This window comes from Stylophora pistillata, chromosome 1, assembly GCF_964205215.1.
Source record: "Stylophora pistillata chromosome 1, jaStyPist1.2, whole genome shotgun sequence".
NCBI lineage: Eukaryota > Metazoa > Cnidaria > Anthozoa > Scleractinia > Pocilloporidae > Stylophora > Stylophora pistillata.
The window spans coordinates 3,901,683-3,916,578 of NC_142519.1; the positions used below are offsets into that span (position 1 = coordinate 3,901,683).

Sequence of the window (14,896 nt, forward strand, 5' to 3'; positions counted from 1 at the left end):
GCAAGTGTTATTCAAGACAACCAAACGAATCGCAGCCAGCTTTTCATAACGGGACTAGAGATGGAAGATTATGGCAAATATCAGTGTATTGCAACTAACAGCGTTGGGATAAGTCAATCAGAAGTAGCTGTATTAAGCAAAGGTGAGATTTTTTTGGAAAAAGAGGCAAAAATAAAGATCTTAACGAAGGCTAATGCAAGGAATCGACTTTTGGATCAAAATCTCAAAGGTTTATAATTAAAATGCCTCTATCTCCTCTGCAATTCTTCCCTAGTCCTCTGCTTTGCCTTTATCTTTTTTTTCAGTCTTTCTCAATTCATAATTCTGATTTATTACACTATACCGCTACAACTTTATTATTATTATCATTATTATATTGTTGTTTTTTTTTTGTTATTATTATCAGTACTCTTCTTATTTCACCGCTTAAATCTAAGACTATGGACTCCAGTGGAATTTATATTTTTTTTCATAGTTAATCCAGCACTTATTCCCACAACCTCCGAGAATGGAAAGCCAGAAAATTCAGCATCTCACACTACTACAATCGCTGTATCATGCACTTTGGTAGCTTCACTTATTTGTTTAGTCATTGGGTTTGTGTGGATTCGGCGTAGAAATCGTGATAAAAAGGTAAATAATACGTTACACGACATCCCCGTCCATAATGAAAGGAAAAGAGTTCGATAACAATAATGCTAATAATGATAATAATGATAATAGTAATAATGAAAATAGTGATAATAACAATGATCAAAACTTTGCAAAGTTTTTCTAATCTCTGTATCTCGCCTCACAAATTAACAAAGATCGATGACACGCGAAAAACGTACCTTCCGTTGAAACTGGTTCATGGCTGGTCAATCCTAACATTCCTTCGTGTGCCAGCATAAGTGAGGTTGTTTATAATGATTTTCGTTAGTTCGGCTAAGGCTTAGAGTAAGGCTAAGTAAAACGCCCATTTCTGTCCCTACTTGTTCTTTTCTCCTCCAAATTATCCTTTCCTCCACTTTGGTCTTATAAACAACTTATGCAGAAGGGTTCAGGGGCCCGTGCTCGACCATGCATTTTCATCGAGTTTATGGAGCTGTTCAGCCTGAAAAAGGGCTGTATTTCTTACTTACATACCTTTAATTTGTCAAATTTGAGGGTCATCGTAATGAAAAATGCACTATCATAATTACCTTTTGTCTTCAATTATAATTCAATGACAGGACAGAAAACGTGCGACAGAGGTGTATTTAGACAAAGGCAAGCACTTGCCAAACGGGATAGAGGACCTTGAAAATGACTGGTCGCCCAATACCCAGACTATCAAGAACCTCGAGGAAAGGCGTCCGTTAGTGGGGGATGGAGTAAGGGAAAGAGGGTCTCCAGATGGAAGTGAGCAGGATGATACGATGCAACAAGTTATAGAAGAAAGAGATCAAGAGAGATTACATTCGGGTGAGAAGACTGGTACTGACATTTTCACAACTGATAAATGTGTTGACCTGGTTGTCGACGATCAGCGACAGATATCGTCTCAAGAGACCGAAGAAGGATGCGAAAACTTGGAAAATCTTGAAGTATTCGATGAAATACTCGGAGAAGGCGAGTTTGGAATCGTCTACAAAGGTCGCTATGGTGGGAAAGACGGAAACATGACAGATGTAGCTGTTAAAAAGCTAAAAGGTATGTACACGACATCAAAATGTCAAATTATTAATTCCTAAGTGCAGTGGTTTACCACTGAATTGATTTTTCGTCCTGGAAACTTTGCACCATCTTACTTTTTCGTCATTTTTCCCTTTGCAGAAAACACCCATTAATTCTGCTTCTGTTCTGAATGCCCTTTGCCGCCTCGCTTTGTTTTCCATATCATTTATTTTACAATAGCCAAGCAATTTAAGAGGTCCTCCTGCTTTTTTCTCTGTGCCACTGTAGACCTTAGTGCTATTGCCAAAGAAACCCTGCTTAATGAGATAAGGACCTTGAGGCATGCTGGGAAACATCCTAATATTGTCACTTTGATTGGTACGCGGATAGAGGGAGGTAAGTAACTTTTCGACCATGTAACGCATTAGAGATAGCCAGGTTCACCAATAAGGTAACGTTTTATCCAAGTGTAAGATCAGTTTGAACGGTGCATGTGTTGATGTTAAGATTAAAGAAAAATTATTAGACTTAGTGCTCTATCCATTATAGACTTAGTGTTTTATCCACTCTATCTTAGTGCTCCATTAGTACCTCCCGAAAAACAGTCAAGTGCTCTATCCATTGAGGGTTAGCTCAATGGATAGAGCACTGGATTGCTGTGCGGGAGGTCGAGGGTTCGAGCCCCGGGCGGACCAACACTTAAGGTCTTAAAATAATTGAGAAGAATATGCTACCCTTCTATCAAGAAATAGTTAGATATTCTAGTCTTATCGGATAGGGACGAATAAAATGGAGGTCCAGTCTCCCGCAGGGTTAGGGGTAGGAGACGTTAATTTCCCACGCACGAGATTACTGTGTGATGGATGTCCTCCCCTGGGGTGGGATGGGTGGGTTATAAGGTGAGATCGTTACATGGACTGAAGCGGCTGCCAGAGGCGCCTGATAATGCTGACTTTCAATCTCAACCTTATCAGGAATGGGTGGGAATTGGCCTGGAAAAACCCCCGTGGGGAGTGGTCAACTAATGTATGTATGTATGTATGTATGTATGTATGTATGTATGTCTGTATGTATGTAAGTGTTAGCCAAAAAATCTGTGCTTCTTGATCGGAAACCATTTGATGCTAGGCTAACCGCTGGGGGATTCATATGGAATTTGTTTCTTGGTTTTTTTGGCACCAACTTAACTTATTTTTACCGACGAAACCACCTTTTGATCAAATCCAGGGGCAAATATTGTTCAAATATTGTCTTTCTCTTGTTAACTTTTCTGCTGGTGTTTGATCTTCTTTCACTAGGAAACGTTCTTGTGGTCACTGAATTGATTCATGGTGGCAGTCTGGAAAATATTTTAAAGGCCAAGAGGGCTCCACGGGAAAACAACAATTATCATAACGTCTGCTGTAAGCTTAATGACCGGCAGCTGGTTACGATTGCATTTCAGATTGCCGCAGGAATGCAACACTTAGAGGAGAGAAAGGTAAGACCCGTTGACAGTGCGTAGAAATGTTAAGGTAACTTTGTTTACCTTCCGTAACAGATGACTGCTCTCAAGTGATTATAAACAGCTCTAAATATAACGCTGGCAGCTCGAAGTTATAAAGGACACATTGGGGGTCTTTTGCACTTTGGTATAAGCCACCACTTAGTCATTCGTGAGTGTCTGCTAAGCTAAAGATTTATAAATTGTCTTCTCTCACAGTTCGTTCATCGCGATCTGGCAGCGAGGAATATTTTAGTTGATGCCAACTTGGTGGCTAAAGTTGGAGATTTTGGATTGGCCAGAGACATATCTGATGCTGGTATATACACCATAACCTCCAACGTAAGTACGCTTTGCAATCACTTTCAACGACCAAGCAAAAACTCAACAAACTGAAATGCATCATATTTGATGGTCTTCCGTAGTATAATCGAACACATTGAATTAATTCCCTCCCAAAGAGCTGTGTATTACGTTTACTTCATTAATTATGGTTAATATTTGTCCTGATAATAATGACAACAATAATGATGATAACTATAATAATGGTCAGGATAACCACCCCCTTGGATTTTCTAGAAAAATTCACTGCCTGACTAGTGAATTGCACGTTAAATTTCACGCGAAAAACCGATATCGCACGAATCGCGAAGCGATGAGGGCGATATCGATTTTTCAAGTGAAATTTAACGTGGAATTCACGAGTCAGGTAGTGAATTTTTCTTGAATCGCATAACTGAAAAAAAATAAATAAATAAGGAAACAAGAAATTAAAACGGCAATGTTATTGTCTGTTTTTATTCCGTACGCGCGCCCTTAAGAAAGCCATTTTAAAGTCAACTGTCAGAACTGTCATTGTTAAGGGAATGGAAAGCAGGGTAAGTCGCTCACGTTTGAACCGTCGACAATTTTAATTGTACCTCATGAATTTTTCTTGAATCACATAGCTAAAGCCACCAAATCACTGGGCGAAACCAGATGTTTTGTATTTTTGTGCGCCACGACAGTGCGCAAACGATGGAAACCCTTTCAAAGTCAGGTGTCAATATCTAGCAAATAGAGGGAAGAAGATATTTTTAGAATGAAAACAACTTTTATTTCAAACTCGTGGAGAAAGCGGTGCCTCACATTTTACAATCTTCAGCAAAAAAACTAAAAGTACACAATACGGAGTTATTTAAGACAGAGATTTGCCTGCTACCACTCAACTCGGCAAAATGTGGCGCCGACAATCAACAACTGAATGGTCAAATCCTCAAGCGAAATGAAAATTTGAAGCGTTCCGGTATCAAAGCAAGATCTACAAATAACCGGTGAGTGCTTTACAGTTGTAAAAAAAAGTGTATTCAAAATATAATGATTAAGACTGGAATTTCTCAGTAAACTCTGGCGAAAAACAGTTCAGTTAAAAGTCACAATTTTAAATGTTTTTCTTTCATCGCAAGGAGTCGCTCGTTGGTGTCAATGCTGGACTGAAAGTTTATGGAAATATTTACTGGAGAATTATTAAAAGTTACTCCAGTAAACATTCCGCCAACTGCTCCTGCCATCAGGTAACTAGAACGACTGGCATTGCTGTCAAGGTCACTAGTAGCTGCTGTGTTGCTTGGCGTGGCTGAGGTATTGAGAACAATCTCCCGTAAAGCATGACTTGAATAGCCGTTGGTAGTTGTCGCGCTTGGCGTGGGTTGAAACCGGCCAACTTATTCGACATTCGCCGCTGTTTTTCCAGAGGATTATGGCTGTAGCTGGATATAGATTCCGGATTGGAGTGGCCAGTGAGCTCTGATATCTCCACTGGGTCGAAATCATCACTGAGCGCTTGGATGACAGTTCTTCGACGACTCGAATTTGTGAATTTGCCGTCTAGTGTTTTTTGAAACCATGTCGTATCTAAAAGAGGCCAGTTCGCCGTCTGCATAGGCTACAATGGTTTGGATTTCGGGAAAAGATGCTTGACCGTTTTCGGCATTGATACCTGTTTTGGTTTTCTTTCGTAACGCTTGTTTGGTTTTCCTCGGCGAGAACTGTCGTTTGGCTTTCTTCCCTCGTCTCTGGCATTTTGATTTTTTTCTATGCGTTTTCTCGTACTTGTGAGCGGGAGTGGTTTCCTCCAATTTTCTAAAAATTTCAATTTCAAATCAAAATTTGGAAGGCATTCGTTTTCTATAAATTTGTTCATATTTGTTCATATTTTCATAGCACTAGTTGTATTTACGTTTTTACGTTCGTAACAATAATTTTTGCTCGCGACTGACGTCAGCGATATCGCTTTATGCATTAGTGCGATTCCACGCTAAATACCCTCTCTTCCGGTTGACGTATTGACCAATCAGAGCGCGTGTTTACTTTAAGCTATGCGATTTTACTGATAATCAAAAATAATTAGAAAATGTTATATATCTTAACGTTGAAAAAGAAATCGCATACACGTACTGAATGCATCATTCCGTTGCATGAGTCAGCCTCTTCCCATCCTGAAAGGACCTTGACTCTACTGCAAACAGGACCTTGCTCACATGAATCTGTCTTTTCAACAGGGCAAGGTTCCGTGGAGATGGTCGTCTTTAGAATCTCTCCGAGATCTGCATTTTACATCCATGAGCGATGTGTAAGTTCATTTTGTATTTTAATACTGTCAGATAGCTTTCTCTTGACTTACAGCCGGAGGTGTTGGTCAGCAGAAAGGATCTCCAAAAACGTCATCTGCCTGTCGGCTCCGCTATTTTCCTCAAAGCATTACTATGGTTATATCTGGGCTTCATTTTACGTTGTTCGCTCGTCTCTTTGTCCATATACAGTGTATGTTTACCTATTTGCATTTATGGACACACCATCAAAACTTAGCATGACTTAAGTAATTTCTTCTTTCAAATGGACAATCTTATGCTCTTATTGGTTGATTGAAATTTATATCAGAGGCGAGGTCCGACAGGAAAGACTCAGCAAAGTCTTAAGCGATGCAAATATTCATTGAACCTTAAAGAATACGACGAGACTTGATCTTTAATCAAGTCAGTGCTAATCCTCCGTGCGAGAAGGTCGTCAGCTTCCTTTCCTAACTCATTAAAGTTATTAAAGCATTGATGCATATTTGCAGGTGGTCATTTGGTATTGTCTTATGGGAAATTGCCACTTACGGTGAGTGTCGTGGGATATTATGTGTGACACCCTATGAACTGGAAGTCATGCTCTCGCCTTCCAATCCATAAAGCAGCCCAAAGTTAGGAAGGCTGCCCTGTTAAGCTAACTATATAGACACGAGGATCTTAATTTAGAAAAATGCGTATTACCAGTCAGACGAAATGAAACTACGTCTTTTTTGTCCCCGAGCTGCGCTTAATTTTGTATTTGTATTTTTTTCCATAAATTTTCTGCTGAAATACTCATTGTCTTAGATCCTTGTCTCTGCAACCGAATTATTTAAATCATGATGATCTTCTTTCAACCAAACAGGTGAGTTGCCATACCCTGACATCTCATCACTAATTGCCTTAGTGAGTCGATTGGCTACAGGATACCGGATGCCTCGTCCCGACCAATGCTCGGAAGAACTGTAAGCTTTAAAGTACTGCATAATGCCGATAGAAAATGAATTGAATGATTGATAATTTTGTAGAAGGCTTCAAACAATGAAACGTTAACTCGCCCTATTTTGAAAATAATTGAAAAGCGTTTTACTCTTCAAGGCAAGTCTTGCAAGATCCTTTGACACACTTCCTCTCGTTGAAAATCGAAACGATGCAGGGAATGAGTCGTCATGATTTAAAAATCGTTTGCATATCAAATGTCACATTCAGCAAATCAGTGATCTTTCCAATGATCATTGTCATGAGTTCAAAATCCCCCTTTGTACCTCTTTCCACGTTTGATACGGTCGATCCAGATGTTGACAGTGTCAACTTCACGAAAATGTTAACTAATACTGCATTAAATTTTTAGATATGAGCTAATGAGTTCTTGTTGGAAAGAAAATCCTATGATGAGACCAGCCTTTTCACAGATCGCCCAACAGCTGAAGAATTTTTTGCGAGAAGTGAAGGTAATTAATGGTTGCATTTACAGGATTTCCATTTCTTCCCTTCAGTATCGCCTTTCTTTAAACCTTATCTGTCCTCTTCTTCCTCCTTCAATTTTTTTTTGATCGATGATTCAATATACCCTTTCATGGACGCCTCTGTCACCCTGTCAGTCCTTCTGGGAAATTTCCAACTCCCGCCATGAATACATTCATCCTTTCGGAAACACAGTGATCCATCCACTTGCTTGTCTGTCCATCCTTCTGTCGACATCTGTAGGACTGTTCTTTCTTGTGCTTGTTCCTAACTTCATTCATTACTTTTGTTTGATTCATGTAAGGCCATTGTTTCTTTCCTTATTAATTTTTTTTGTGATGGAATTATCAATGGCTGACTCTTATTTCCAATGATTTACTTCAGACGACATATACAAATATCACAGAGGAAAACGATGGAAAGGCTTGATGACGCCTGATGCTAGAGCAAAACCCTCATTTTATTTGATTAGTAATAGGAAGATAATCGCGATATATCGAATACGTGCATGCATATAAGTATAAGGCCTAACGTATAAAAATAATAATAATAATAATAATAATAATAATAATAATAACAATAATAATGGTTTATTAACAGATCCATTAGATGGCGCTTCTCTGTTAAAATACATCAATTACAATTAAAATAAATCAAATTAAGTTATTCACAAATTACGAAATATGCAATTAAAAGTAGAAGTAGAATTAACAGAATAGTAATTACAGTAAAACTAACTAATCACTCTGTACTCTATTACATAAAAAATTCCTTGAAAGTCTTAAAAAGTTTCTGTAATCTTTACAGTTTCTAATAGATTCTGATAAATTCTTAAGTGCTGTTTTCGATTGGGACCACTAATCGTATTTGACCCAGGTGCCGACCACGCTCAAAAGAATTAGATTCAATTTGTTTCCTTTTGAGAGAAGGTTCCACACGTTTTCTTCACAATAGGTAGTGGAAATCGCAGTATAGAATAGACGGTCCACCCTGTCTTACTTTCGACGCTGAATTAGTAAAGAAAAAAAGTTGCTATCACGTAAATAGACTGGCTTAGCGTGGATTGGCTTTGCTAAGAAAAATCTAAGCACTCATCTAGCCTGGCTTTTTAGCAAATCCTCCTTAATAATTTTCTTCGCTCGCACGAAAACTATACTTCTATCCTGCTCAAGCTGCTTCCTGCGTGCTTTATAACAGAAGAGAGTACAGTCCATGCTTCTTTATTTATTAAATAAAAGATAAAACTTTTGAAAGACCATGACTTGCAAATGAAACCTTGACTTCAAATCAGAGCTACAGAGAGTCAGAAGCGAGGAGACACAACCACTTACGAGAGAAGTGTGTGACGCTCGACAGAAGAAAGAAATAATCTTTAGGATGTAACATCGTAACAAATATATTACTCTCAAAACTTTCCCAAGTAATGATTATTATATCAACACGTAAATGAAGCTAAGGGAAAAAAAAAAAGAAAAACCATTTGATCATATCACAGCCAGAATAACAATAAAACTTAACTTTATTCGCGGTTGGCAAGTGTTTAAGTTTATTTACGTTATTCAAACGCCTATCTTCAAAATATTATTCATTAAATACAAGCTATTTACACGATCATAATCAGAGAATATCTGTCATATATTTAACATATGTGTATAAAAAAATAGTAAAAGGACCCACAAAACGAGAAGATAAACGCAATAACTAACACTACAATTCAGGCATTTCTTTGGTCGACAGCCTGGGTGCCAGGCCCTCATGATTAGCGCTGTAGGAAGAGGTTTGCCGAGGGTCTGGCACTAATTGTGAGTGTGAGACCCCAGCAAACTTGTCACCGGCTCACGTTGCCCAGGTCTCCATATTTTCCCGAGGACGAAGAGACACTTGCACCGAAGCGCTTATAATGAGGGCCAACTCACTCACAAGTTAATTAGTCAAATCATTAACATGTCCCTGGGAAAGGCTTGCTGAGCCTCATCACTACGCAACAAAAGCATCAATCACTACGAAAATCATCAATCACTACAAGCTCGGATGGGCCATTATTGCGACAAACAAAAGAAACATAATTGTTTCATGTTGATGTTTTATGTCCTTTTCAATAAAATAGATAAAATGTTTTGTACGGGAATTGCACTGCCGTTTGTGACTTCTCAATTTTTTTCAATTCTTGTTGAATTTTGATCAAATACATAAGTTAAGTTAAATACCATAAGTTAAATTTTCTGAAACTGAATCCATCAACGTTTTTCTTTGGTGTCCAAATGCGATGAGTTTTGATCTTTTATCTTAGTAACACAACCTTTCCGGCTTTGTTTGAACGGGTTCAAACAAAGCCGTCGCTGAAAGCTGTTGAGGCGCTCTACGGAGTCCTAAATATCTTTAAGAGGCTAGAAACCAAAGTTTCGGGCCAAGATTTGACGGTATGGGTTGATGGTTACCGAATCCAAGAAGTCTTAGTGTCAAAAGCTGTTATTCAAGCTCATTACGGAATCGCGCCCATTGAAAATCGTCGCCCGGGAAAAGGGGGGGTATCCATGCTTTGCAGGCGGAATGTCGTTGCAAAAGCTCACCGCCAGCTTCGGTCTCTTAAGATCTGAATTGACAAATTCACTAAAGGGAGTTGTAAAATTTCGCTTTGCGTCCGGTCAGAGACAATGGAGACACAATTGAAACAATTAGTATTGTTTGAAGGTGATGAAACGAAGTGTTGTTATAGTGAAGCTGAGTTGAAACTGAGCGTGTACATACTTGGAGCAGAAATTTAGAACGTATACTTAGGCTTTTCGAAAAGTAAATAGACTTTCCCGAGGTGTTAAGTGAAACTGACAGCAATAACGGGCTAAAAAGGAATATTTCTGTAATGTTATTTTGCTTTGATGGCGAAATTGATGGTCGAACCTCGTAAATCTGCCGCATTTCCGTCTTAACGTACTTATTCGTCTATGAGCTGAACTCAGCTAGAAGCCGAGACCCTAAAGATCAAGAGAACCTCTTTAATGGAGAGCTCAAGATGTCAGCGAAACGCACAACGATGGGCCGTTACACTCCGAAATATCCGCGATCCGCGGCTGGATGAGAGATTACTTGACTAGTTTACAGGGCAGGGAAGCCAAGGTAAGTTTTCTTGTTACTTGTCGCAGATTTCAACACCGTAATATGTGACGAGTTTGTTTACCAAGAGTGGGAATGGGCAATTCTGGTTGGTCTGTTTCGAAATTGTTAAAACACTTTCGCGAGATCTACACCTGCAGAATTTCTAACACTCTAGACGGCACTGGAGATGAAGTAATCTACTCGGAAGAAACAGCAGACCTAGCGGACGAGGAGGAGATGGACGACGAATTCGACGCCGACACCAAGGGCATATGGTATTTCGTAGACTGGACTGGACTGGACTGGACTGGACTGGACTGGACTAGTAAAACGAGGACTAGTAAAGCGTGGACTAGTAAAAGGAGGACTAGTAAAATGCAGAGTAGTAAAACGCGGACTAGTAAAACGTAGACTAGTAAAATGCTGAGTAGTAAAACGCGGACAAGTAAAACGCTGACTACTAAAACGCGGACTTAACAACAACAACAACAACAAAAAACAATTTCATACGAAGGCGATCACAAGACTTAATGGCGAGCCAATTCAGTGAGTGACAATCCCTGTTTGACCTTTAAGCTACAAATGGGTTTGACATGCGCCAGATGCAAACGATTTTATAAGTTTAGGCTAACAAAGAAAGAATTTTATTCAGCAGCAGTTCAAAATCTTAAAATAAACTATCGACGTAAATTTCTCATCTGGAAACTCGATTTTTCTCTTATATTTAAAATTGTTTATTTCGTCGTAAATTTCACGGCAGAAACGCAGGAATTCGATGAATAAAAGTCGTATTAAATCTCTTTGTGTCTAGGTAGAAAGAGTCTCATTGACTTCAGCTTTTTGGTGGAGGAAACACCGATTTACACACGCCATTACAGAAAACAAACAAGCAGACTGACAACTCCAAAATAGCTATTTGCATTTACCTACAATTTGACTTTCTGTGACATTTTAAAACGGAACAGAGGTAAATCTTCGAAGATTAATCGTTGTTGGAAATAAAAAAATACTTTCCGAAAGATCTCTGTTTTTCTCTTTACGAGAAAATCGTCGCATGATCAGTTAACTTGTGTGTATTTGTCACACCAGTACTGCTGTTTCTTCAAAAGCGTATGCTTCTTTCCTCTTTAATTGACAGGTGTCACATCGTGACAGTTACTTTTCAAAAAAATGTTTGAAAATTTGTTCGGAAGCCTTTTAACTACCTTTACAAACAAAAATGTTTCGGCGAAAGTTTTCCCTTTTATTTGAAGAACCTGAATGATTTAGGGTTACAACTACGATTTTAATTACGGGAATATCCTCCTTGAACTTGACTTGATAGGGAGTGAGTTATAAAGAAAACAAATGTTATTCAAATTAAAGAGAAAGCTTTCGCCGAAACATTTTTATTTGTAAAGGTAGTTAAAAGGCTTCCGAACAAATTTTCAAACATTTGACAGATATTCTCTAATTCTAACTATTTCCTGTACACAGCAGGAAATACTTACGCTTACGGACAAAGAAACTTGCATTTATTCATAGACAGTTGTTTCGGCGAGGCCCTTAGACTTGTGAGAACTAACTCCTCAGCTAAAATCCTTCAAAAGAGTTCTTCGAAAATTTCTATTTGATATATTAGAAAAGGAGGATGAGTATATTGAAATCCTCATGATTGTTAATAAAGTGGTTCATAAATATGTTACGTCTGTTTTTTTCTCTCCTCCTTGCCTTTCTAGGAAATATCTCTGGGTCCAGCTCTACAGTGTAGTTATTTTCACGGATATTGCGATCTTCAGGTAATTAGAGCAGACGTTGAAACATAAACTAAAGCTACAGAACAATACCAACCGTGCTCAGTCAAGAGCGATCAAGCAATCCAGGTAGATTCTCGAAGCATTTTTGTTTTCTCTTTAATAACACCCGTGGGAATATAGCCGGCGACAAATTGAGGTGGAGTTATTAGTTATCAAGTGACAGATCGGTTTATTTTTAATAGGTTGTAGCCGGTTGAACCCGTCTGGTACAAAAGAGAATAAAGTCCCTCCTTTCGCTCGATTCGCTTCCGTGAAGGTAGGTAATTTAGGGTGGTCCATATGGGTAGTCCACCAAGGTAGTCCATATGGGTAGTCCACCAAGGTAGTCCATATGGGTAGTCCATTTAGGTAGTCCATCGAGGGTAGTCCATGGACTGGCGGTCAGCGAAATGGTACCCACCCGTTCTTAGGAGGCGTCGAGCTTCTCCTTTTACAAATCCCGTATTTAGCTCGGTGGAAAAAGTTCGTCAATTACAAGGTCTCTGTGTCTCTAATATGCGTTTGCATGTCAAGGGTCAATTCACAGTTCAATAACTCGCGTCTACGAATATAATTACTGTCCCTCTTTTCGCTCGATTCGCTCTCGTGAAGGTAGGTAATTTAGGGTAATCCATATGGGTAGTCAATTTAGGTAGTCCATATGGGTAGTCCATTTAGGTAGTCCATACGGGTAGTTCATCGAGGGTAGTCCATGGACTGGGGGTCAGCGAAATGTACGCACCCCCTAAGAACGAATGTCGTGCTCCACATTTAGTAAAAGCGTGCATTGTTTCAAAATACCCTTCGAGAATAGTGGAAACCTTTATGAGGGTTTTGAAAAACGTATCTCTGGAGTTATTACTGCAGGAGAGAAGTATACTCTGAAACAAAGAAAATAACGCGCGTACAGAAGAAAATATTGCCTTTTGTAAACACAATCTCATCCGGCTTTGCCAAACCTCAAGAACATACAGATGGAGAATTATGACACCTCAAAACTGACCCGTATTATCACATCGCAAAGGAAAGTCATCAAAAGATATCCTAATAAGAGCTAAACTTTGAGGGTAGAAGATTTAAAAGTGCTAGCGAATGGTAGGAGATGCACAGGGAGTGTTGCAAATCTGCGAGCCAGCGAGCCATGCGAGCCAAGGGGCGAGCCATGCGAGTCATGCGAGTCATGCGAGCCATGCGAGCCACAGTCAAAATGTTAAGAATTTTTATTTGTTACATTTATATTCGCATGAGAACAAGAACAAGAGCAACGGAACAAGATAACTCTGATTCATTAAAGAGCGAAGCTGTTAAAATTACGCGATTTACTCACCATTCTTGACGTCAATACACGGAGTTGTCCTGGAGGTACTGTTCTCTTTTCTCTTCAGTGATTTTCCACGTGGATATCAATGAATGACAGGAGTCAATGGATTACCAGTCAACGACCCATTCGAGTAGCGGAAGGGGATGGAGCCGTAAGTTTTCCTCAGAAAACTTTTTTACTTAAGTCTTGAACCTTAATTAATTTTTGTCGCATTGCTTTTATTTTCGTGGATCCTGAGAGATTTGAATAGATAAAATTCTCTCTAAATAACAAAAATATGAAACGAAGAAAAAAATTAGTCCAACTCAGGACGGCCATCACTATGACGCAAGACTTGGCACGTCGCACAGATGTTCAGAGCATTTTTCATATTTGACGCACCAGCAATAGTTCTGGCAACCGAAGCAAGATTAGGATTTTTTCCGGCGTGTTGCCTCACGCAAGGTAGAGGTTTTCATGGATCAAGTGACTCTTTTCATTGCTCTAATTAAACTGTCCTTCATTCGATGATCAAGATAGAAGATTTACCACAGAACACTGGCGATTATTTAATTTTCCTTCACTGAGGAAAGTAGGTTTACAACACGATTGATAAATGCCCTTGCACTAGTAACGCTATGTAACGCAACACATTAAACACATCAATGGGCCTTTTCGCTTCATAAAAGGGTCTTAAACACTTTCACTTAAAATGCATAAAACATTAGTACCGTTGGAGTGCGTTTGAGCGCGTTTGGTCAGAGCTGTTGAAGAAGGATCAAAGTGACCATACAAATCTTTGAAAGGCTTCAAACTACGACTTACAACGAATTTGACTTGCTCGAAAACCGGTCTCAAATTACATGCTAAAATACAATGCTTGCGTCTGTCCTTGAGAACGATATAATACGTGAGAAATACTTACGAAAAATATTTCTACACGTTTAGAATATATCAAATTATATTTACCTATAGTGAGAGGAAAAAGAAATGGCCTAACTTTTGCGGAATATTCAGTCAAACTCCACACATTAATACCACTTTTACCGCCATATTGAAAATAACTCTACCACAATGCAATGCAATCGGAGTGCGCACACCTCCTGGTAGTATACTGAGGAAAAGGGAAGGGACTCAGAAGTTGTGTAGCGTCTCAACTATGGAACTTCAAACGAAGTAAAACATGTTTATATCACGAAGATTATGATCAGTTCGCGAGTAGCGAAACCAGAGTGATATCGCCGAGTGATTTCTTCAAGGGATTTTTGCCAAGTGTTTTCCACGGATATTAATGAAATCGTACGTACGGAACTTACCTCAAATAAAGCCACATCAAATAGCCGCCAAGCGTACTAATTAACGGTGAACTAATGCTCGAGAATCTCCACTCATATTGTATGAATTCAGATGATCACATAACAAATGAATTATGGTTGTCTTGGTTGTAATGGGCGCTCACGAAAATCTCCTAACATTTGTTTTTCTTTCAAATTCTGCGTTTTCTCTTGGAATGCCTGGGGGGTATGGACTTTAAACCAATAAAGGCTCAATA

The 14,896-nt window shown here is 39.1% G+C and overlaps 2 protein-coding genes across 3 annotated transcripts in view; both read left to right on the forward strand.

The window, feature by feature from the left end:
- The first annotated feature begins 18 nt into the window (after positions 1-18).
- LOC148740886 (fibroblast growth factor receptor 1-like) lies at positions 19-9,298 on the forward strand. Of its 2 annotated transcripts, XM_088731533.1 has the most exons (11): positions 19-142; positions 476-633; positions 1,215-1,674; positions 1,927-2,034; positions 2,937-3,118; positions 3,341-3,463; positions 5,662-5,732; positions 6,222-6,262; positions 6,578-6,677; positions 7,064-7,163; positions 7,561-9,298. In XM_088731533.1, exons 1-11 carry the CDS (start codon positions 61-63, stop codon positions 7,603-7,605), a joined length of 1,470 nt encoding a protein of 489 aa, XP_088587659.1. In that variant the 5' UTR covers positions 19-60; the 3' UTR covers positions 7,606-9,298. The 2 variants fall into 2 exon arrangements, with proteins under 2 accessions (XP_088587659.1, XP_088587654.1); XM_088731528.1 differs by lacking the exons at positions 5,662-5,732; positions 6,222-6,262; positions 6,578-6,677; positions 7,064-7,163; positions 7,561-9,298 and adding an exon at positions 4,069-5,645.
- A 2,302-nt stretch (positions 9,299-11,600) lies between these two features.
- Positions 11,601-14,896, forward strand: part of LOC148740887 (fibroblast growth factor receptor 4-like) — a 38,794-nt gene continuing 35,498 nt past the window's right edge. Inside the window, exons 1-3 of the mRNA XM_088759218.1 lie at positions 11,601-12,047; positions 12,248-12,321; positions 13,430-13,516. Coding sequence (XP_088615344.1) covers positions 13,509-13,516 — 8 coding nt within the window. The 5' untranslated portion in view covers positions 11,601-12,047; positions 12,248-12,321; positions 13,430-13,508. The remainder of the gene's footprint in view (positions 12,048-12,247; positions 12,322-13,429; positions 13,517-14,896) is intronic.

Excerpts from the sequence above, each read along its gene's own strand:
- LOC148740886 (XM_088731533.1), top strand. The coding sequence starts at position 61 with ATGGAAGATTATGGCAAATATCAGTGTATTGCAACTAACAGCGTTGGG. Across the intron at positions 3,464-5,661 it reads TATACACCATAACCTCCAAC|GGCAAGGTTCCGTGGAGATG; the intron begins GTAAGTACGCTT and ends TCTTTTCAACAG. Across the intron at positions 6,263-6,577 it reads ATGGGAAATTGCCACTTACG|GTGAGTTGCCATACCCTGAC; the intron begins GTGAGTGTCGTG and ends TCAACCAAACAG.